The sequence below is a fragment of the Amborella trichopoda genome, chromosome 11 (genome assembly GCF_054954075.1).
Source record: "Amborella trichopoda isolate Santa Cruz 75 chromosome 11, AtrichopodaSantaCruz75HAP2 v2.0, whole genome shotgun sequence".
NCBI classification, from domain to species: domain Eukaryota; kingdom Viridiplantae; phylum Streptophyta; class Magnoliopsida; order Amborellales; family Amborellaceae; genus Amborella; species Amborella trichopoda.
In genome coordinates this window covers 263,809-287,026 of record NC_142346.1, presented here as the reverse complement: position 1 = coordinate 287,026, position 23,218 = coordinate 263,809, and the positions used below count along the sequence as shown (strand labels likewise).

The 23,218-nt window shown below is 35.9% G+C and overlaps 1 protein-coding gene across 1 annotated transcript; it reads left to right on the top strand.

Annotated features, from left to right (window-relative positions):
• The first annotated feature begins 5,302 nt into the window (after nt 1-5,302).
• LOC18441483 (pyruvate kinase 1, cytosolic) lies at nt 5,303-21,995 on the top strand. Its single transcript, XM_006851713.4, has 16 exons — nt 5,303-5,434; nt 6,135-6,231; nt 6,538-6,635; nt 6,937-7,092; nt 7,361-7,438; nt 7,716-7,847; nt 9,353-9,433; nt 10,083-10,154; nt 10,304-10,393; nt 12,331-12,475; nt 12,651-12,739; nt 13,893-13,988; nt 14,187-14,254; nt 14,472-14,571; nt 15,513-15,572; nt 21,530-21,995. The coding sequence occupies exons 1-16, from the start codon at nt 5,366-5,368 to the stop codon at nt 21,680-21,682; spliced, it is 1,584 nt and encodes a 527-aa protein (XP_006851775.1). The 5' UTR covers nt 5,303-5,365; the 3' UTR covers nt 21,683-21,995.
• The last annotated feature ends 1,223 nt before the right edge of the window (nt 21,996-23,218 follow it).

Sequence of the window (23,218 nt, the reverse complement as noted above, 5' to 3'; positions counted from 1 at the left end):
ACCATCAATTTTCAAGATTTTCATATGTTTATAAATCTATTTTATTTTAATATTTTTGAAATTTAAAATCTTATAATTAGATATGAAAATAGATTTTCATATAATCTTAATAATTTTTTATACTAAAATTACATTATACATTTTGTAAGTGCACCTTAATTGGATGGTTTAAAATTACAACCTTATAGAAACTACACCCAAATGAGAAGGACCGTAGAACATTTATATTATCAAGTGAACATTACTTTTTCTAGATGGCTCCATTCAATTCCGAATGGCATGAAAGTCAACTGGGCATCTCTACTCTATGGGCGAAGCACCCCTATAGCATGGACCAGGCATGGGTCAACACACACAAAGTGAAAAAAAAATATTTTACTCATGGATTAGGTTTTTATAAAGTTAGTCTTAAACAATTAAAGTAAGGCGTACCCTGAATTGATGCCGATGGTTTGGACATAGTCTTCAAATCTATTTTTATATTTAATTATTAAATTTAAAGTTTTAATAATAGTGTAGATCGACCGAACCTATGAACACTTTAAAATATTGGAACTGGTTGGTCCAAATAACATATTGCAAATATGTATTATTTTTACAACTTGAAATCATTTTTTTTTCACATCCGTGCATTTCGAGGTCGAGATGATCAATCGGAACAACATTGTCCAGTGAGTTGTGGAGGTGTGGCTTATTTCTATAGTATAAGGTAGACACTATATATAAACCATATAGGAAAGGATGTGGTTTGCATTTGGTTGCAACCTTGAACAATCAGCATAAGGTGCACCTCCAAACTTTGTCATGAGATCAATTTTGGTGTTGAAAATTATTAGGATGATGCAAAAATATATTAAACATATTTTTATCTCTAATTATAAAATTTTAAATTAAAAAAATATTTCAAATCAAGTGGATCTATAAACACACGAAAATATTGAAAATGAATGGTCTAAATAATATGTTGGAAGATGTACTATTTTTCGGACTTTAAATCTCTTTTTTTTTTCTCTATATTTATACATCTCAATGTCAAAATGATCAAATAGATGTTTTTTCAATGTCAAAATAGCCATTTTTAAATGATTTTAAATATACGCCTTAATTTTATATTTTAAGGTGTCAACCTTATATAAACGTTCTCGAAGTTTATATAAAGATCCCATTGATCTACACCTTGTCTTTTATGTGAATAGTGTATGTTGGACAATGTTTTAAAAAACACGTCACTTTTTTAATATTGGTTTTATAAATCAGTTAAATTTATACTATTAAACTAAAATAGACACATCTATATTACTCAACTAAAATAAACAATATAGAATACCCAACTTTATTTATGAAAATGGGAAAGGGGCTACGGTCGTAGTGGTGGTAGCACCTCCACACCTTAGCCCCCACATTATAGTTTCCATTCCGATTGACACCATCCTATTAAAATATTAGGAAATTTTTATCGTGGAGGTGCATGATGTTGCATCATGTGACATCTCCTGATCCAGTTGATCTGTACCGTTCAACACCGAAATTGATCGATGGATATTCCAATACTGAAGACGTTCCATGGTTCGTTCACGGTTGGTGTATGATATTGTATAATTCGCAAGTAATCTCTTACTTGAATGAAGGTGGAATCTCCATCCCTTTGACATCTTCAGCCATGAAAGCCAAAGCATATGTTTTTTGTTTTATGGTTCAATAAAAGGAGCCCCACCCATTCAAAGCACTGGAAGCGATGGTTGTCATTCACATGAAGAAATAAATAAGATAAAATATGATCACTGAATATCTAAAAATATGAATGAGGCGATGAATTCAACTAATTTATCTATGTACAAAAATGTCATTTACTTTTAATACAAGGATGTTACAATCACTTTTGTCTATTTGATTAATACAAGAGGTCACGATTACTTTTGCCCATTTGATTTCAAATTGAATGATTGTGAGTGTATCATTGACTATACTCCAAGTTTAAAAAAAAAAAAAAAAAATCGAACTCTATGACACACCCAAGCCATCCAATTTGACATCTAATGACTAGTACAAATTGACCTCCTTATACTAAAAATAAATGGTATTGTACAATAAGAATAAAAACATTATTATACTAAAGCACTTATTTGCAAATAAATTACTAAATAAAAAGAAACATAAAATTTATCAAGAGTAAACTATTTAACCTCTCACTATTATTTTGATTTACTTTAAAAAATTTCATTAAAACTCACATAATTGTAGTTAAGATAGCTGATTTATTATGTGTATTTTGATGAGAGGGTGAAATGTTAAAGGGAAAAGTTTATATAGAGCCAAGGCTCTGAATAGTCAATTTAGAACCCACCTAAAAAATTTCACTAGAATAAGTTATTTTGATGCCCAAATATCCTTAAATTGATCATCTCGATATCGAGATGCATGGACATGAGAAAAAAAAAAAGGATTTCAAGTTTTGGAAATAATGAATCTTGTAACGCATTTTTTGACTGTCGATTTCAAGATTTTCAAGTTTTCACTACACGATCGACACTATTTTTTAAGCTTTAAATTTTATAATTAAAAATAAAATTATATTTTCAAGCTGTCACAAATATTTTCAGTATTGAAACCACATTTTTTGACACTATTTGAAGGCATCCTTTATTTTGATTGTTTTAATCCTCGGCTCCGTGAGAGGTTTAACACAATATTATAGCTGCGATTTAATTTATCGAGTTTATTATTAGAAGATGGAGAATTGTTTGGTGTGTCCAAGCCTGCATCTGTTATTATGCAGGCTTGGAGATCTACACCATCCACCAAAGAAAGTACAGATCTATACCATAAATAATAGTCCTCTAAAGAAAAAGTAAAATTAATGGTCAAATATTTTCTCTAAAAAATACCATTTCCAGTTTCTAAAATTTATTTATTTTTACAGATTAATAATCTACATATTAAAGATTATATATTCTCTAAAAATTAGGATTAAATTATATTCCAAAAAAAAAATTATTAAGTGTCCCAAACGTGTCCTTAAAAGATATCCAAAATGCTTTTCCTGTGGAATTAGAATATTTTAAATTCATTTTTTTTATTTATAATTTAGGCATTCGTATCGAGCCAAATGGAACTCAATAATTCAAGAGCATGCATTCTCAGTTGAAGTCAATGCATTCTCAATTAAAGTCAACTATTTTGGGTTTAGAACTTGAAACAAATAGTGACATTTATATGAATTGGCCGTAAGTGGCCTGAACAACCTACCACACTTTTTAATTGTGAATTTATGTGAGAATATTCCATTTGACAATCCTGAACACGTGGGGTCGTTTTTGTAATTGGGCCCTAAATTACCGAATAGAAAAGTATTCGGTGAGTCCTCCGATTCACATATTATTGTGCAGTCTCGCTCAAAAATATATCTCAAATATGTATTTTTGATCCGAAATTTTAGGGTTTGATAATCTCAACCATGTTAATGATCTAAATTTGAAAAAAATAAATATTATTTTTTGAATTCCTTTTTCATCATTCATTTCAACTCTTAGTGGATTTGACGCATGATAAGAGGTTAGTCGGCTGCCTCACCAAAATTCTCTTTATCAAAATCCTATCGTGAACTATAAACCACAGGAGATTAAATGATCTAATGAAAGTGATAAAGTAGGGCCAAAGCAATCAATTTCAGTACCTCAATCTAAATTGTCAAAGGCTGGTAATTATATTTATTTTAAAGAAATAAGGGGTAATAGTATTTGAACATCATCGTGGGCATTGGGAGATCAGACTGGTGACTGAACCATTGAAGTATTCGATTTAGTCAAAACCGAACCAATTGTTGGCTCAATTAGATTGATTTTTTAAAAATAGATAAATAGTTGCATATAAGAGTTTTAAAATATAAAAGTAAAAGAGAAAGCTTTCTATGTTCTCCCTACAACATAAAAGTTATATCATCCCCCTTATCCAACCGTCTATTTTTTAATGGAGGGCTAATATCAGCCCAATCACAATGTCACGTCTCTACACTGTTATATTTTTAATTTTTCTTTCTATAAACTTTTTTGATACCAAATTTTGGATGTCCATTCATCTATTAAACTCGCACTAACATAAAATATAAAAAAAATATTTTCAAAAAAATAAACCCCTTAAATTTTGAAGGGTTATTTTGGTCATTATTTTTTATCAAAAAAATATTGTTAATATTTTTTATAGGTGCGCCCCAATGAGAAAATGGCACGTATCAAATTTCATATTCATAAAACTTGTATTAAAAAAATTAAAAATAAAATACTTTGAGATGTTGGATATAAGATCAAACGATGAGTGGCTCTTTTGATAAAAAATGGACGGTGGATGGTAGGGGGAGGATAGAACTTATATGTTGTAGGGGGAACATAGAAAGCTTTCCTAAAATAAAATTGGTTGAACTAGTCAAAATCAGTTTAAAACCGACAAAAAATTAATTTTCACCGGTGTTTAAAATAATGCCGATATTGATTGAAACTGGCTGATCAGGATCGAAAATAGTTGGGGACAAAGCAATTAATGCGAAATATTGAGAATTTGCTAGTTCCCCATGATACAACTAGCCCCACCTTTTTTTAAAAAAAAAAATATTTTTAAGACTGGTTTCTACACGATCAAACCAGAAATGCGAGGCTATTAATAAATATATTTTTGAGATGGACTTTTGGACTTAATTTTTAAGGACATGTAATATTTAACATCGACATCGTGAATATGGAAAAATAAATAAATTAAAAATAATAATTATAATAAAAAAAACATTTGGACCATTAGATTCCATTGTTTTTAAATGGAACACATACTTGCCTCCACCTTTAAAATGGATGCATTATACTTTTTGAATGGCATATGGAGTGATGCGGTTAAGCTCGTATGAGACAATTAGCCTTACATTTAAAATTTGAATGGACATACTAAATTATCGAGTTTGATGGCGAATGAGCCGAGCCCAATCAAAAATTTAGATCGGCCATATAACTATCAATATATATATATATATATTTTTTCTTTTAAGATCTTCGACTTATTTTCATCCAAACTCAAAATTTGAACATAGAACCAGTACTTGAATAGTGGAGTGGAAAGTTGAATGTGGTGCGGTCGTGTTATTTGAGGAGACAAAATCCTGAAGGAAGCCGAGTTCCTGTGCTGTACACCACACCACCTCACATTCCGCACCTACGCTACATTGCCCCGCCGTACGGTTCGGGTCCGCCCGCCCCTTGTTTGCCGCTTTATTATTACTCTATATATCATGCTCACTCCCCACCCCTTCTTCTTCTCCTAGGCTCGCTGCATCAGAGGACGAGGAATCAATCGATCTTCCGAGGGAGTAGAGAGACACGGAAAGATGCACGCTACACACCTGCTATTGGAGGAGCCAATAAGGATGGCCTCCATTCTCGAGCCATCCAAGCCCGTCAGTGCTACAATCCATTACCTCTCCCCCCCCTCCCTTTTACTCTCTTTTATTTTGTTTTTTGTCAATACTTCATTACGCACCTTGCTTCCTTTTACTGTGATTCTTTTTCATCTTTGTGGTTCTGGTCTCTTGTCTTCCTAGTTTACAATAAGAAGTAGAAGTAGAAATATAAACTTTTGAATGATGTCTCCTTCCTTTTCGGTTCTCTTTGTAACGAGCGAAGGGCGGATCCATTCAGTTTCTTTGCTTTTGCAGGTGGAATTTTTCAATATCTAATTGCTGTTAATGTTCTTTGCAAGAGTTTTCACTAATACAATGCTTTCTTAAATTTCAGAAGGAAAAAAAAAAAAAAAAAGGTCAAAAAAAAAGAGACTAGGATTCCTCACTCGTTGTTTCACCATTGCTGTTATAAAAATATCGTTTTGATGGAGGATTTTAATTCCTGCTGCCAAGATCTGTGTTGACTCAGTGAGAAACAAAAGGAAAATGAAAACAAACAAGTTTGATTTGGTGTTTAGCAATGGCTTGCTCACTTAAATCACCTAGCACTTCTAGGAAGGTCTCTCCCATGGATCAAAATAAAAAAATGGCTTGTTGAAGTCGAATTTTCTGCTTTATCATGTGAAAAGGCAAGGTTTGTTGCTTTTGATGGCTAATATTTGTGGCTAACTCTTTATCTACTTGGAGAACCCTGCAGAGCTTCTTTCCTGCTATGACTAAGATTGTTGGTACCCTCGGTCCGAAATCACGGTCCGTTGAAGTGATTTCATCCTGTCTCAAGGCTGGAATGTCTGGTAATATCGCTGATTCTCTTTCTTTTTTTTTTTGTTTTTTTCAAGTTCAAGTTCTTCTATAAATTCAGATGCTTGTTTAGATGATTGTTGCATCTCAAGGCCAATGTTCTTTTGAAGTTTCAATTACTGGATTGCTTGGATTGGATGTTCAATGTATATCTTAAGATATTATTTAATGTTGTTTTAAATGCTTGATTCCCATATTATCATGAATAATATTGGACTGGATTTGAGCTTGCCTAGTTTTATCACATATTTATTGTTTCCATAAAATGAATTGCACTCATCAGTCTCACCTCTTGGCAGTTGCACGGTTCGATTTTTCTTGGGGGGATAAAGATTATCACCAAGAAACACTGGAAAACCTGAAGAAAGCTGTAAAGAGTACAAAGAAGCTCTGTGCTGTGAGTTTGATTTTTCTTTCTCAGAGCCTTTTCTTCCTGTTTTGTAGCCATTAGGCCCATTTTCAATTTCACCATCATTATCTGGGGGAACTTTTGGTTTTCTGTTCATGACATAGTTTCTCATAAGTTTCATGACTTCATTATGTTGTTCGGGTAATGTTTCAACGGTGGATGTATTTGAAGGACTGTTGCTGTAACAAGAAAGAAATAAATTGTGAAGCCGAATTGCTGTCTTTTAGCAATTTTATATGGGAATTTATTCTAAACATACTGATCGAGTGTTATTCCTGAACCTTTACAGGTGATGTTGGACACTGTAGGTGCAGAGTTACAGGTGGTGAACAGGAGTGAAACTGCCATTTCACTTGAGGCAGATGCTCTCGTGACTTTGACACCTGATCAAGAGAAAGAAGCTTCATCTGCATTATTGCCGATAAACTTTGATGGGCTCTCTAAGGTGTGCATGCCTCACAGCTGAAGGCTGGGCTTTATTGCTATAATGGGAATTTTTGCACGTGATGTACATGTTGTGGCTTACCCGACAAAGTGAATTGCATATTTTCGTTAAAGAATCATGTGTATTGCAATTGCTAAAGAAGTACAAGTTGGACTTGCAACAATGCATTTTTGTCCATTTCTCTCTTTGCATTTGATTTATGGTTTTATATAGCAATTGTTTTCTTCTGTTCTGTTTCACTGAATGGGCAGTGTTTTATGATATTTAGGCGGTGAAGAACGGAGACACTATATTTATTGGTCAGTACCTTTTCACGGGAAGTGAGACAACTTCTGTTTGGCTAGAGGTAGAGAGGTGGATTGCATTGATTTTTTTTTTCTTCATGATATTTTTCTCTTTCTTCTGATATTTCTTTAGTTAATAACCTCAGTTTTTTCTTATTGAACATATTTTTATATTTACATGGCTTGAAAAATGTCTTTTTATGAAACATATCTACTTGAAACATATTTTATTGATTTTAATTTTCTCTGATTTCATTTTTTTGAAATAAATTTTACACACTTGTGTAACAACATGCTTTATGACATATTTCTTATGTAATGTAATGTATCCTTTTGCAGGTAACTGATGTAAAAGGCGAGGACGTGGTGTGCACGGTGAAGAATAGTGCCACTCTTGCTGGATCTCTATTCACTCTGCACATCTCTCAAATTCATATTGATTTGCCTACACTAACTGATGCCGATAAGGAAGTAAGTTTGTGCGTATGAGATTGACCTCTTACACCCAAAAGTTTGAATGCTTTTCTATATTCAAATGTGTGAGTTTTTTCATAATCAGGGAAAAGATTAAAAGATATGATAACAGAAGCTACCCTGAAAAGTTGATGCTATTACTTGAAATTTGTCCTTATTTTGGGTGTTTCTTTTGGTAACATATTTTTTACCTTGTTGTATTGAAGTTATCATGTCCCACAGGCGTGCCCCTATGTGGCCGTTATTATCTGTGCATTTTGTGAATTGAATTGGTTGATGCATTGATTGTATGAACTTGTTGGTTTGTAACCATGCATGAATCAGTTATGGGCAGGGGGTAGTATATCTCTTGCCACTACTGAAATCTAGCTGTCTTTTTTGCATATTGGTTTCTTTGGCGTAGATGGACATAGTTTTTTTGGTTTTTGTTTAATGTTAACTGTTTTTCATTAATTTTGAATCGATCAATCTACAAGTTATAGTTTTTTATTCCTTGAATGTTGATTTATTTGGCATAGATAGATATAGCTGTTCTCAGTTTTCTTTCATAAAATGTCAACTCTATTGGAGATCGTTTGCGAATCACTGCATTTTTCCCAGTATTTCTTGAGACATTGATTGCTACATTGTAGACCATGTTCTGCTGAGTTTGGCATCTTGATTTAGTGGATAGGGCTTACGGGCCATACTGCAATAGTATTAGGAAAGAAACCGTGCCAATAGAAGTATAGGTTGGTGGTAAGCCTGAACTGAAGTTTGGAAAATACATTAGCAACCATGTCATTGCCATCAACCCTGGCATACGCATATTAAACTTTCTTAGCTAAAACAAGAAAAATAAGTTTTTAACTTCAGCTCGTAAGTTTTATTTATTTTTCTTAACAATTTCACAATAGAAATCCTCAAATTTCCATTATCACATCTTTATACATGGGTCAATTTTATTGTTGTTGTTTCTTCTTTTCTTTTGTGATTTTATGTTGGTTGAGTTTGCTCATGTCAATTAACAGTTCATCCTTGCATGTACTGGAAGAGAGGCATTTGAATCTTGTAAAGCAAGATTCTTTCTTCAATTTATGTATATCTGGTTTGTCACTTCGTGGATGCAAATCTATAGTGGGATGTAATTTGAGCATTTCTTTGTGGCCAATGTTTAGTGTAGTCGAACTACACTAATCTGAAGTTTCATCTTTTGAAGGGGACCCCTTCCCCACTGAACTATCCCAAATAAAAAATATAACAGTTCCATCGTTTGAAAAATGAATATCAATGGGAAGGTTATACTTCAAATAGTTTTAAGTTTCATCCTTTGGAAAATGATGTCTATGCGATGGTTGGACTGCAATAATCTGAAGCTTCATCTCTTGAAAAATGGATGTCAACGAGGTAGTAGTTCGAATATGTTTCAACCTTTGTTTTGCGTGGTAATAGGTTTCTTTCTGACTAAAATATGTGATGATATGAATGCCCTGTCCTTATTTGTCACGTACAATTTGTTCCAGGTTATAAGTACATGGGGTGTTCGGAACAACATTGACTTCCTCTCCTTATCCTACACACGTCATGCAGAAGATGTTCGCCAGGTAAGGCTACATTTGCTGGGCATTTCCCTATGCATTTTTCATTATCATAAACATACCCATTGTTTAAAAACCAATGACTTGGGCTAGGACTAGCTCGAGTTATTCGGATCTCCCTGGGTGCTGGGTCCAGATGAGAAAGGCCAAAACTTGGGTAAGTCTCACTGAATGCTGTCCCTCTGTCTTTTATCCATAGCTCGGCCAAGTCAGACATCCTACTTGGCCTAGGCAGTAAATAAGTCAAACTCGGGAACCTGGTGAGTCCTTGTTTTAAAACACTGATTGTGCCTATAGAACAACATGAAAAATATCAAACTATAAAAAGGAAAGGATGAAAAGTTCTTACGCGGTTCTCTCCCTTAGGCCGTGGCCTAATGGTAGACATATCAGTTTGGTTGAGGGAGGTTTAAAAGTTTCCAACCTTTGAAGTTTGTCCCAGAAAGTCCAAACAAGCTAACCTAGCGATCTAGAAAAACAAAATAATTTTACCAGGCTTTGCTTCCACATGTCACATTTACTTATGTGATATGTGATACAGCCTTTGGTAATGTAATGCAATTTAAACGTGTCAAGCTCTGGTCCTTGAGATCAATCGATTTTCTTTGTTGTGTGTATTCTGTTCAGTAATAAGCATCTTGTGACTGTAACTCAGGCTCGTGCATACCTTTCTAAGCTGGGTGATCTTCATCAGACTCAGATTTTTGCGAAGATCGAAAATATAGAGGTGATTATCATGCACTACTGTAGATAGAAACTAATGCCTTTAAAGTTTGTTTTCCTGTTCTAGATACTTTCTTATAAGATCCATACAATAAGTTTTACCAGTCATAATGATGAGGTGATGCTAACTAATTTATTGTGGTTGTCATGCAGGGGCTGACTCATTTTGATGAAATCCTTCGCGAAGCAGATGGCATCATTCTCTCTCGAGGAAATCTCGGCATCGATCTTCCACCAGAGAAGGTCAGGGTCTTGAACTTTAGCATAAGTGATAAATGTGAATATTTTTTGTGCATATTGTCTCTTTTGAAAACCATACTTCCATTGAACTTTCCAGGTATGGATCTATGTTCTTATAAGCTCTTTTTATTGGAAATATTGTGGGTCATGATTGGTGTTGAGGCTCTTGGCTCGGTGGTTAGGGATCCTAATCACACTGCTTATCTGCCCCCTAACCTGGCCCCAGAAAAAGAAAAGAGTGGGTCATGATGAGCAAATCATTTCCTATCTCAGGTGCAAACATTGCATGTATACGTGGATGCATGCGTGGTATGACATGCCTTCTTGATTTGGTAGCTGGTGCTAGTGGGTGTATTTGCTTATTTTGTTTTATTCCTTTTGTGATTAATAACTATAGAATTCCAACTCAAACTTCAGTGCAAGAATAAAATATTTGGAACCCTGTGGTGTCGATTATTACCCCTACCATGGATGAGCGATTGATTATTGGGGTAGATGTGGTGAGACTCAGATGGCATTAGTGTTAGTGGTCAAATTATTGTCCTTAGCTAAACCCTCTAAAGAGTAGCATTCTATCTTTTTATTCAATTGAAGCATTCTAATTTGAGAGTGAAGAATTCAGATCAGAAGAATTTAAATATTATTTTATGTATTATGAATAGTTGTTCTTTCTCGCTAAACCCATATTCACAGAACTAGAATTTTTAAGTTAGAAAAGTGTACTATAATCGACTCAGATGGAATTAGTGTTAGTGGTCAAGTTATTGTCCTTACCTAAACCCTCTAATGAGTAGCATGCTAGCTTTTTATTCAATTGAAGCATTCTAATTTGAGAGTGAAGAATTCAGATCAGAAGAATTTAAATATTATTTTATGTATTATGAACAGTTTGTTCTTTCTCGCTAACCCCATATTCACACAACTAGAATTTTTTAGTTGGAACAGTGTACTATACAATCTGTAAGACCTCTCAACCTGATTAACAAGTTGGGATCAGTATTAAATGCCTAAAAAATTATACTTTGGACAATTATAGTTAAGTTTTTAAAAGTACTAAATGGCTGAAGAAGTGGGAGGATAGATTTGCTTTTCATGATAGGGCCCCCATAGTGAAAGTATTCAGCAGAAGATATCTTAAGGTGAAAAGAAACCTGCCCACTCATCCCTCAAAATACTATTCTGGCTGCATTTCTAAAGCAGAAAGAAACATGTCCCACTCAACCCCCAAAATACTCCAGCTGATAGTATATTCCTTCTAATGCACCCGTCAAGTTCAGCTTGATACATTTAGACCCAGGGCCAATTGTGTATTCTAATGACCTAGGGCTAATTGTGGTTTAAAGTAGCAGAATCTTACTCTAGATTATTGCATCTGCCACTCTTTTTCCAGATACCAGATCCTTATGTTTTGGTTTTATGGATTCTTCACTCTTGAAAGAGTTATGGTAAAATAAGTCCTTGGTATACAGATTACCTTCCCTGCTCCAAACGAACCAACGCCCTCTTCCAATTCTCCTCCCAGCAACCAAAAGTCATGCCAAAAAAAAAAAATAAATAAAAAGAAAAGAAAAAAGAAAAGAGAAACAAAAAAAAAGAAAAAAGAAAAAAGAAAAAAAAGAAAAGAAAAAAGAAAAGAGAAAGAAAAAAAAAGAAAAAAGAAAAAAGAAAAAAAAGAAAAGAGAAAGAAAAAAAAAGAAAAAGGAAAAAAGAAAAAAAAGAAAAGAAGCAAATGAAAATGAGCAAAAGAAAATAAAAAATATATCCCTTCAAAAGTGAATCACGAGCCATTGTTGTATGTAATCACATGTTTGGAGAATATTGACAGTGCTTAATGCAGTTCCTCTGCCCTGTATAAGGAAATAATATTCTATGGTTTTTTGCATTTTCTTGCATTAAAGTAAAGTTCATCTAGGCTCAGTTGTATCTCATTATTGCTGCAGGTTTTTTTGTTTCAAAAGGCTGCTGTTTACAAGTGTAACATGGCAGGGAAGCCTGCAGTGGTTACTCGTGTGGTAGACAGTATGACTGACAATCTGAGACCAACTCGAGCTGAGGCAACTGATGTGGCAAATGCTGTATTGGATGGTGTGTATGTTTAAATACGACATTTCTTTTTATTTATATGATGTCTTCCCTTCAAATTTCATGAATATTGTTTAACTTCTTGATGTGCATTGCATAGATTGCTCTTATTATTTGAAGAAGATCTTTAGTTCAAATCTTTTGAGGCTTGTACTTTTGCTTGTTTGGTGGAGTACAGGAAGTGATGCTATTCTTCTAGGTGCAGAGACTTTACGTGGACTATATCCCGTTGAAACCATTTCAATAGTTGGGAAAATTTGTGCAGAGGTGAGTTTTATGTTCTTGGTCGGTTCAAATTGAGAAACATTACTACGGCACCATAATATTCAGAATTCTTGGCTGTGAAATTGGCAAGTTATTCAAGGAATATTGTATCCAAACTGCCTCTGTATCACGGAATTGATGTGGTTTTGGACTGAAGGAAAGAGCTGTTTGGCTGTCTTGCTTCTGAGATCCTCAATCTCCTGAGTGTTCTTATCCGCTGAGTATGTAGTCTTATATAGTTTTCCAACTAAATTATGTGGTTAGTGATTCTTCATTTAACACGCATACATGATTGTGTATCTGCACTTATAGGTGTATACACGAGTACTTTCACCTTTTATGAATCTTTGTTACTTTTTGGCTCTTTGCTCCCTTGTTCTCCATTCTAGAAGCATTGGACACACTTGAGGTTGTGTGATCTTATGAATTTGGGAACTGTTTTTCGGGTGAAATCTGGATTTGAGATAATGTCTTTAGTGCTCTTTTGCGATTTCTGGGATCTTGGACAACTGGTCATATATCTTGGAAATTTGTTGCATATATTGGCAAACTTATCCTTACGTAATGTTATATGATTTTAGCTTAAAAAAAGAAGAAGTAATGTTATACGATTTGTGCATGGAGAGCATTAATCAAATTTTCAGAGGTTTGAAGACTTGAAATTGGGGGGCAAACATTTAAATCCGACCATCATATCCCAGATTTCCCTTAAACAAAAGTTTAAGGGAGAGAGATTGGAAGGCCTTTTCTGAGAAAGAGGAACTACTCTGGGAAGTAGTACAATGCATGAGGGTTCTTAAACTTAATTTTAACATGAGCCTTCTCAGTAACCATGTTGTTTAGACTGAGCCACTAGGTAGAGATTAATTTGGGATTGTGTAGATGGCATTTGCTGAAGCAGCCGACGGTTCCATTGGAGCTGGGGCTTATCAAGGAGCTGATGATTGGGCTCATCTCAGGGGTGTTGGGCATATGGTTGAATGTGGGGGAATCTTTTCTCATAATTTTTTTTATGCATTGAGCTTATATTTAGCGAATAGTGGTGTAGATCATCGGAAATGGAAATGATGAGGAGTGGTCATTTTAATGTGTCTTTGCTTATTTTATCTTTTTAGTTGTTCCTGACATAATATAATGTTAAGTGTTCTATTTGCAGGCAGAGAAGGTTTTCAATCAAGACTCATATTTCAAAAAGACTGTGAAATATGTTGGTGAACCAATGAGCCACTTGGAGTCAATTGCTTCCTCAGCGGTATTTATTTAAATAAAGACTTTTAGTTGTTGCTTTGTTTGGAAGTAAAAATTGGTGTCTAGTCCTATGTGTTATCAGAGGATTAGACACGCACCAAAAAAAGATGTCTAATCCTATGAAAGGATACCATTCTCCTTTAAACAGCTTGCTGTAGGGTTTGTCATGATACTGAAAGAACAAACATGCATTTCTGTCCAGGTAAGAGCAGCAATCAAGGTGAAGGCTTCAGTTATCATTGTTTTTACCTCATCGGGAAGGGCAGCGAGGTATTGTTGTCGTGATTTTGTATGATAAAGTCACCTGTAATTGCGCTTATCGTTAAATTTGTTCTGTATACTTCAGTTGGTTAGTTAGTTTTGTTTACTTCAGTTTCTGCTTGTAACTGTTCTCTTTTTATTTTCCTCTGTTCTCTTTTTGTTTTCCTTAATTTTCTTTTCTGTGCTTTTCAACAACTGGATCATTGACACTACTTTATTTGAATAGGTTGATTGCAAAATATCGGCCAACCATGCCTGTATTATCTGTTGTTATCCCTCGCCTGAAAACAAATCAGCTACGGTGGAGTTTTACTGGAGCATTTGAAGTATGCTGAAGATATGCTCATTTAGTTTATAATTTGTGTTTCCTTTTTTTTTTCTTGGACAAAATTATTTCATTATTTAAATTGTTAAGAACCTTTTTTCTTAGTGAGGGTTTGGTGTTAGTATGTTACTAAATGCACTGTCTTTTGTATGAAAGAAACCTGCTTTTATTGTGTTCTTCTGTATATTTTGGGTGTGAGGCTGATGCTCGAGATAATATAAAAATCTAGAATTTGCTATTTATTGAATAAGAGGAATAGCTAGATTTCTACTTGATGCTTGAAGAGCTAAAGTGCTGCTTTTGGCAGAACTCTTTACTATAGGAAGTATATTGTTTACTGAACCATTTTTCTGATTTTCATATGTTTCCCTTGCATGGGCAACAACATTTTCTATGTTGCGCTTTTATCAAGCCAAGTTATATGTGGAATAAAAAAACGGTGTGTCTGAAGTTTAACAATCTTAGATGTATTTGCCAAAGTGCTTCTCTTTAGTCTTTACCAGGCAAACCAAAGTAAGCTCTAAACCGAACCCCAGGAACATTATCTGTGAATGAAATATCTGCTGTTTTGTTCTCATGTAATGTTCACAATGACATTATCTTGTTTTAAGGGGTTTTTTTGCATTTCAGTTGGAAATCCACATTCATGTATTATATGTCTTGCTTGGTAAATATGGGATTTTCCTGGATACAGGATATATACATTTAATTTTGGGTTCTGTTAGCCTTCCTCTTTGTATTAATATCGGGTAAAGAATTGTCTATCTGTGAATTTGTGGTTTGTTTTCTTGAATTCCATATTTGTATATATTAATAATGCCTGTGTTTTTAAATTTTCTTTAAATTTTCAATTTTTTGCCAATCTATTTTTGTATTCTGTATGTTCTTTTAAATCTTGAGATAGACTAAAGAATCATGATTACTCTGGCTTTACTTTGGCAGGCAAGGCAGTCACTTGTAGTTCGGGGCCTTTTTCCAATGCTTGCAGATCCTCGGCATCCAGTAAGTTGTTTCCTCATTTTTGTTCAAACTTTTGGTTTCAGTACCATGTATTTCTTTGTTACGTATTTAAATTATAGTATGTTTGTTTATAATCATTATAAAAATATGTTTTTAAACAAGCACTGCCCATATCCAGCAAATATGTCACTTTGTTCTGATTTTTATCATTTTTTTAATAAGTTGACAATTATATTAATTAGGAGAAAAGGTACAACCAAGAGCAGATACAAAACTAGGAAACCCATTAAAATGGTGCCTTGTACAAAAACCTAATACGGGCCGAAAAAAAGCTCTACACCAGAAACAGAAGAGAAAAAAGGAGGTTGCAAGCCTAAAAGATGCCCACAATCCCTGCGGTGGACTTATGGCTAGCTCCTTCCCTAGCTAGAGCGCCGGCCGCCTCATTGGCATCCCTGAAAGTGTGTCACCAGATGACATGCATGGAGCTGCTGATATGTGTGATTTCACAAAAATGTGGTCAAGTCTCCAGGGGCATGTGGCAGTCCCGGAGTCCCCAAAGATGATATTTCTAGAGTCGCCTTCAGCTACCAGGTCTGTATTCCAGCTAGGGTCGAATCTTTGAAGCCCCTCTAGAAAAGCAATAGCCTCCGCAGTTGTGGAGTCCGTAAAACCAAAGGGTGAGGAATAGGAGAGAAAAAGTGATCCCTCCGAATTTCTATATAAGCCCCAATACCAGAGGGTCAGGGATTGCCTAGGGAGAAACCGTCAAAATTAACCTTTATTCGCCCCGGTTCGGGTGGCCTCCAAAGAGAAGAATGGGATATTCTTAAAGGTTCAAGAGGGGGCCTGCCAGTTATGGTGGAGGTCAGCAAAAGAGAAGTTCCTGAAATCTTTGTGGTTTTTATCCCAGAAAGCAAGTAAAGTTCTACTATTGTCAATTAAGGTAGGGATTGAGGCTTTCTCAGCCCTGAAAATTCTGCTATTCCTTTCGAGCCAAATCGTCCACAAGGTGGCAGCAATTGAGGCCCTCCAGAGGAGATTGCCTGATTTGGTCAGGGAGTGTGAAGGCAGGTAGAAAAGAGGTGAGGATGGACTGAGGGGTGACCCAGGTCCACTTGAATAGTTGGAGCATACTGGTCCAAAGGGCTGATGCTACATCACAATGGATGAAGAGATGCGCATTTGTCTCTTCAGCCTCTAGGCACATGGCACATCTGTTGGGTAGGGAAGACCTCTTCTCTGAAGTTGATCAACTGTTAGGGGCCTTTCATGAAGGGTGACCCAACAGAAAACTTGAATTTTAGGAGGAATAAATGGGAACCAAGCCTTGGCCACAATCGAGGGGAGGGCAGCGGGAAGGGTAGGAGGCAAGGTGATGGCTGTATAGAAAGAGTCTTACTGTGAAGACCATGGATGAGGCTGGGGACCAGACAATCTTGTCTTCCCCCAGAATGGGGGAGGAACATCGGGTATGGAAGAGCTGAAAGCTCCAAACACTCCCCCATCTCATGGTCTGTGAGGCCCCTTCTGAAATTTGGATTCTAGGTTCTGGTAGGGCCAGAGCATAGAAAATTATCAGCCATCGTTGAGAGAGGATTTTGGGCGAGAGGATGAAAAGATTTGGAAACTGGTCCTTAAGTGGGAGGTAACCGATCCAAGTGTCTTACCAGAACAGCACCATGTTGCCCTTCCTAGGGCGAAAGGGAGCTAGATTAACGAAGAGGTTGCGGCTGTGAAGGATAGACCTCCAGAAGCCCTAAACGTTGCCACTGGTCTTGCACGTTGGAAGCCGAGCGTGGTCCCCACGACAGTATTTGCGGTGAATCACCTCTCTCCAAAGGTGGTTGGGTTGATTGGCATAACACTACCACCATTTACCCAACAGAGCAATATTATTAGATTTTAAACAGCGGATGCCCAAACCTCCATATGCTTTGGGAGAGCACACCTTAGCCCAGGAGATAAGATGGCCCCATTCTCCCGACCTCCTGAAGCCTCTCATGAGCTTTTCTTGTCTCACGATGATTGAGGCTGGCATATGGAAGAGAGACATAAGGAATAAAGGGATGTTAGGGAGGGTAACCTTGATGAGAGTCAGTCTTCTAGCAGAGGAGAGGAATGTCCCTTTCCATTTGGCGAGCCTCCTTTTGAATTTGTAGATAATGGGGTTCTGTGGGCTGAGTCTCGGCACGCCAAGGCATAGAGGAAGTCCCAAGTAAGTGGATGGGAGTTCTTCAACCGCACATCCCCAGCTGTCAGCTAGGCTTTGGACTAGAGAATTATCAATGCCAACTCCCATCCATGTTAACTCTAAAGCCCGTGGCAAGCTCAAAACATTGGAGAAAGAGGAGGTAGTCGACTTGATGGGAGGAATCTCAGAACAAGAGAGTGTCATCTGCGTATTGAAGGTGGGAGATGGTGGGTCCCGACCTGCCAGTGTGGAAGCCAGTGAAGTAGTCTGTTTGATATACTCCAGAAATGGAGGCACTGAAGACCTCGGGCACTACTGCGAAGCGGAATGGTGACAGAGAGTCACCTTGGCGTAGGCCTCTAGAGGCCTGGAACTATCCTTTAGGGGAACCATTGATGAGTACTGAGATGGAGGGTTTGGATATGCATCTTTGAATCCATTTCCTCCATAAAGCCCCAAAGTCCATTCTGGAGAGGGTCTTATTGAGAATCTACATGGTCATAAAGTTTTTCCTAGTCAAGTTTGACTACAAGACCTAGGGTTTTTGAGAGGTGGTGGGAGTGAATACATTCATGGGCAATGAGGGCCCCATCGAGGATCTGGGGATCTGGTGATCCTTCACAAAAGCCCCTTGGGTTGGAGAGATTACCCAGCTAAGAACAGCTCTGCGGCGAGAGGCCAAACCTTTAAACAATTTTTATCATTGAGGTTATGCATATTCTTGTTTGGTTGCATGTGACATTAGGATCAAACGATGTTGCATGCACTAATAATATTAATAGTGGACACATATATGGATGAAAGTAGACTGTGCTTTGGAAAAATTTATCATCCAAATGACTTCTGTTCATACATTTAAAATCACTTCTCTGTTATTTTGTGTCGTTGAGATTTTACTTTTGAATGGGTTAAACTTTTGATAAAGCCAAGGTGTAGAGTGGTTGACTTGTCAGAAAAAGGAAATTAAGGTTTGTAGTGACTCATCAAATTCTGTCGATGGTCAATGTTTTTGAGGATGTTAAGAGACAATGTTCAATGGGAAGTATACACGAACTATCTCTCTATTGATCTATATATACACGTGCTTGCACACAGACACATGTTATGCATGTCCAAGGAAGAGAAGGCATGTGGCACATTACTTTATCTCTAATTGATTGCTCTGTTGCTTTATGCCATGTCGGGTGCAAGTCAGAGAGAATGCACAAGTGCTATTTATCTTGGGGAGGGAGATGGCATTCGCCATAACTAGTCCCTCTCTAACTCCTCTCTAATCTCTTTTTTTGCCTTATGCTAAACTAGAATGTTTGAAGCAACATGCATGACTCGTCATGGGCTTCTAGAAGACAACTTATAATATAGCAATGTTTCCCATCCCAACAACTTTTCCTTTATAGTTCAAAGAAAACTCTACCTTTATAATAGACTACTAGAATTGTTTAAAGTAATACTAAATGATACTCATTAAAAAAAAAGAGCACGTCAGAACAGAGGTAACTTCGTGTGCTATCAATAATTTGAAAAGTATTGTAAAATGTGGCTTGCAACATTTGAGCAGAATAACCCTTGAACTTGTGTGATGTAGTTAGATTTCTATTTTTTTTAATTTTTAATATAATAAAATGAGCTTGAGGGTTGTTTAGTCCTTGATTTTTTTTTATCGTAGGGTATTCGTGACTGTTTTAGTTGTAGAGAATTGAATGGTATAGTTGGAAGTTTAAATTTAAACGAATGAAAGGCTATGATTTAATTGTGGTTAGGGTTTCTTAAGGAGATTTTTAGGTTTGAGGGCATGAAAAATATAGAGAAGAGGAAAAAGATTTGTTTTTTAGGTTTTGTGGAATTTGGGCTGGACTCTCACACAGATCTAGAGTGAGGCTTAAATCTCTCAACCTTTGGGATGGACTTCCTGTAGACTCAGAGAGGGTAATACAACATTCTTTAAATTTTATTTTTTTTGTTGCAATTTAGTTCCTTTCCCCTTCTCCCTACATCAATTGGTATATGAGATTCAGAAGATCCATCCGTTAAATTTTTTGCAAAACCGCTCTTACAATCGAGAGGATAATGGAGGTCATGAATCATAGCATAAATAAAGCCAGGGAAGATATTCAACTCAAGCAAAATTCACGAAATTTGAGGAGAAATGGGTGAACAACGATCCCCAAGAAAAGGGTGCTTGCAATCCCATAGATGCAACACCAAATCCTGCCCTAGGGTTGAATGGAGATCCATGACTGATTCCGTGTATTGTCCTTGTATGTAATGAGAAAATTTGGAGGCAAGAACCACGACCTATGGAGCGTCTACGGAATTACTATATTGAGATCGATATTCCCAAGTTTCATGGTTAGCTTTGCATCGATGGTTTTATTGACCAGTTGACTTCATTTGAGAATTTCATTGATTGGAGTGACTTGCTGGAGGAGCTCGAAAGAGAAATCAAGATTATACTCGATATTCCAATGGTCAACTACAAGTGTCACATTAAGTAATTGATTAGTTGATTCATCGAAAAAGATAATGTCCTAGGCAAATGGTGGACTCTATTGCCAACTATTGAAAAGACCTTTGGGGAATTTTTGAATTTCTTAAGATCGACGACGGGCTTCTACCAACCCCACGAGAGTGATGCGGTTAGTGTTTTTTTAAATATTAATTTTAGGAGACTAAAATGAATTTGGGGTTATTTATTCTTTTATTTTTTATCTCAAGATATAGTTGTAGATCATTGAAAGGTAAAGTTAGAATTTTACTTTAAATAGATGAAGTGCTAGGATTTTATTGTGCTTAAGGTTTCTTAAAGAGCAAGCTAAGTTTTATGGTTTTTCTTTTATAAAGATTTTAAGTGCTGGATAAGAAAAATATAGAGAAGAGGACGAAGAATTGTGTTTTAGATCTTGTGAAAAGATCCTTTGAGTGGTGCTCTCAACCTATGTGATAGGTTCCCTTCTAGATCCAGAGAGATGATATATTGTCTCGCTCTTTTTTAAAATTCATTTTGTTGGTTTGCAGATGTATTTTTTTCTCCCATTCTCCATATACATCACTATACTCCTTGCAAAGGAATGTTTTCTGCTTTGTACATGTTTTGTATAATTTATTCGATTTCATATATACTGCATGATAGGAAGGGAAGGAAAACACCAAACATGTATAGGAATATTTCTTGCAATGAGTTGCAGAAGTTACAATACCTAATAGGTTTATATTATCTTAGTTGTATGGCCCATAGATCTTACAACTTGCAGTAGTTTTATATATCCAATGAGATATGTACTAATCATAGTAAACGAGGGAGACATTCAAAAGGTGGATTTGTGAATGCTTCATTGGAAATTAGCATCATTTTTTTCGCTTAGTCTATGATATAGGGAGTTAAAATATTAAGAAAATAGTTTGGTAACCCTCTTATAAACGTTGTCTGCCATGCTTGCTTTTAATTTTTTTTCGGTAATTCAGTGGGGAAGACAAGGTTTAGGGTTTAGGAGTTAGTGTTTTGAATGTGTTAGTGGGGTGGTGTCAGTGGGAATGGAAACGTCAACGTGGTGACTAGGGTGTGGAGGTGCTACCACCACGACCCCAACCCCATTCCTAGTTTGCTTTTAAATTTGTCATGGGCATTCTATATTTTAACCTCGCAGTTACTAGTATTTTCAGTAAGTTTCTATCTATATGTTTGATTGTGACTAAGGTGAGCTGGTTTCCCCTTGCTCGTATCCTTCGATTGCCTCATATGAACTTTTTTTGTTTTCATGGTTGGTGGTCATTGTTTATAAGTTGAGGCTTGTATATGAATTTGCAGGCTGAATCAACAAGTGCCACCAATGAGTCAGTTTTGAAGGTTGCACTTGATCATGGGAAAGCTTCAGGGGTAATCAAATCGCACGACAGAGTTGTCATCTGTCAAAAAGTGGGAGATGCATCTGTGGTTAAGATAATTGAGCTTGAAGACTAAATCATGTTTACCTACTTTTGGAGTCTATTTTAGTTATGTGTGGCAATCCCTTGTCTGCGGGAGTACTTGTGCTTCCGAGTGAGCAACTTTTCTATTCGTATGTATGTGTGCATCTCAGAACAAAGAGTATTTTTGGATATCATGTAACACTTTAAAATATGTGAGTTTTTGTCTCTTTTTTTTCATTCTCTATTAGAAGAATGTTTTTGAATATCAGCGAACATTTAACTGATGTGTCAAGCCCATATTGATCTCTGTAAGTGTTTGGGATATGCCATTGGATGCCTCAAGAAAATTATTTCAGTGTTCCTCCTCTCGAGTTGTTTCATCTTAGATTTAACAAGCTGAATGGTAATGAGGTTGGACAGGTGATCCATGTCCATTGTTCATTTCTTTATTTTCTTTTTAGATTTATGGGAATTTTATCAAAAATAAAAGTATAAACTATTTAATATTTTAACCATTGAGCACTCCTTGTAGCAGAAGTCTCACTTGGGAAGATTGTTTTAATCTGAAATTTTGGGAACCACCTAAAAATAACAATATTATATTCAAAAGAGAAAAAAATGAAATTTTGAATATTCAAAGGCGTGAATTTCACCTTTCGAAAAAGGTTCTATTCAATCTAGAGGCCTTATTATTTTTTTCAGTTAAGACTTTTGTTTTAATGGAGCATAGTATGCAGGTTGAAGATGTTATATTACCAAATTTTGGGGTCCTCAAAATACCTTAAGATTGGGTTTGCCTCAAGGGAGTGAATGGACCATATGTTCCCTCAGAATCATGAAGTCTTTTGACTTTGCGATTTTCAATTCCAATTGATGATCCGTGCTTTTTGATGGATTTTTTCAAATTAAATCAAAAGAAATGGTTTAAATGTTAAATAATATGCATTTTGATGAACTTTTGTTGATTTATCCAATCTAAGTTCTGATCATTCTCACGGGCTGAGCTTTTTACGATCTTAAGAACTGGTCATCGAAGGTCACATGACATTTAAGTAACAATGGGATTTAAGAGAGAAAAATCTCCGAATGTCCAACAAAATGTATAGTGAAAGCACATTATCTTGTGTAATTACGACTAACCTTAAGACAAAAAAAATCAGCTTGTGCAAAATCAACGTCTTCATGCGCAAAATCTGTCAACTAGGGCAGTCTTGAATCTCTTGTACAAATCAAGCTGACAACCGGGACTCTCTCTCTCTCATGATTTTGAATTTGGATGTTAACTTATATCTTTCTATTCAACGTACAGCAGTTTACAAAATTGTATGAACCCCACAGAGATGGTCCAAGTAAGATATAAAAAAGGACATCTCTACACAAAGCTCACAAAAAGATGAGCTGTCATCTCCCTACCACTCGCACACTAAATACTGACAACTCTCAAGTTAGATACTCTATTTTTGACAAGCATGTTTGCCTCCTCATTTCATCATCATCATTATAGCTTTTTTCGAACTATTTGGGGTCAGCTATAAGAATCTTGGTCCGCTCTATTAAGGGCCATTCCGTTAGGCCATAGGTCTGCCTC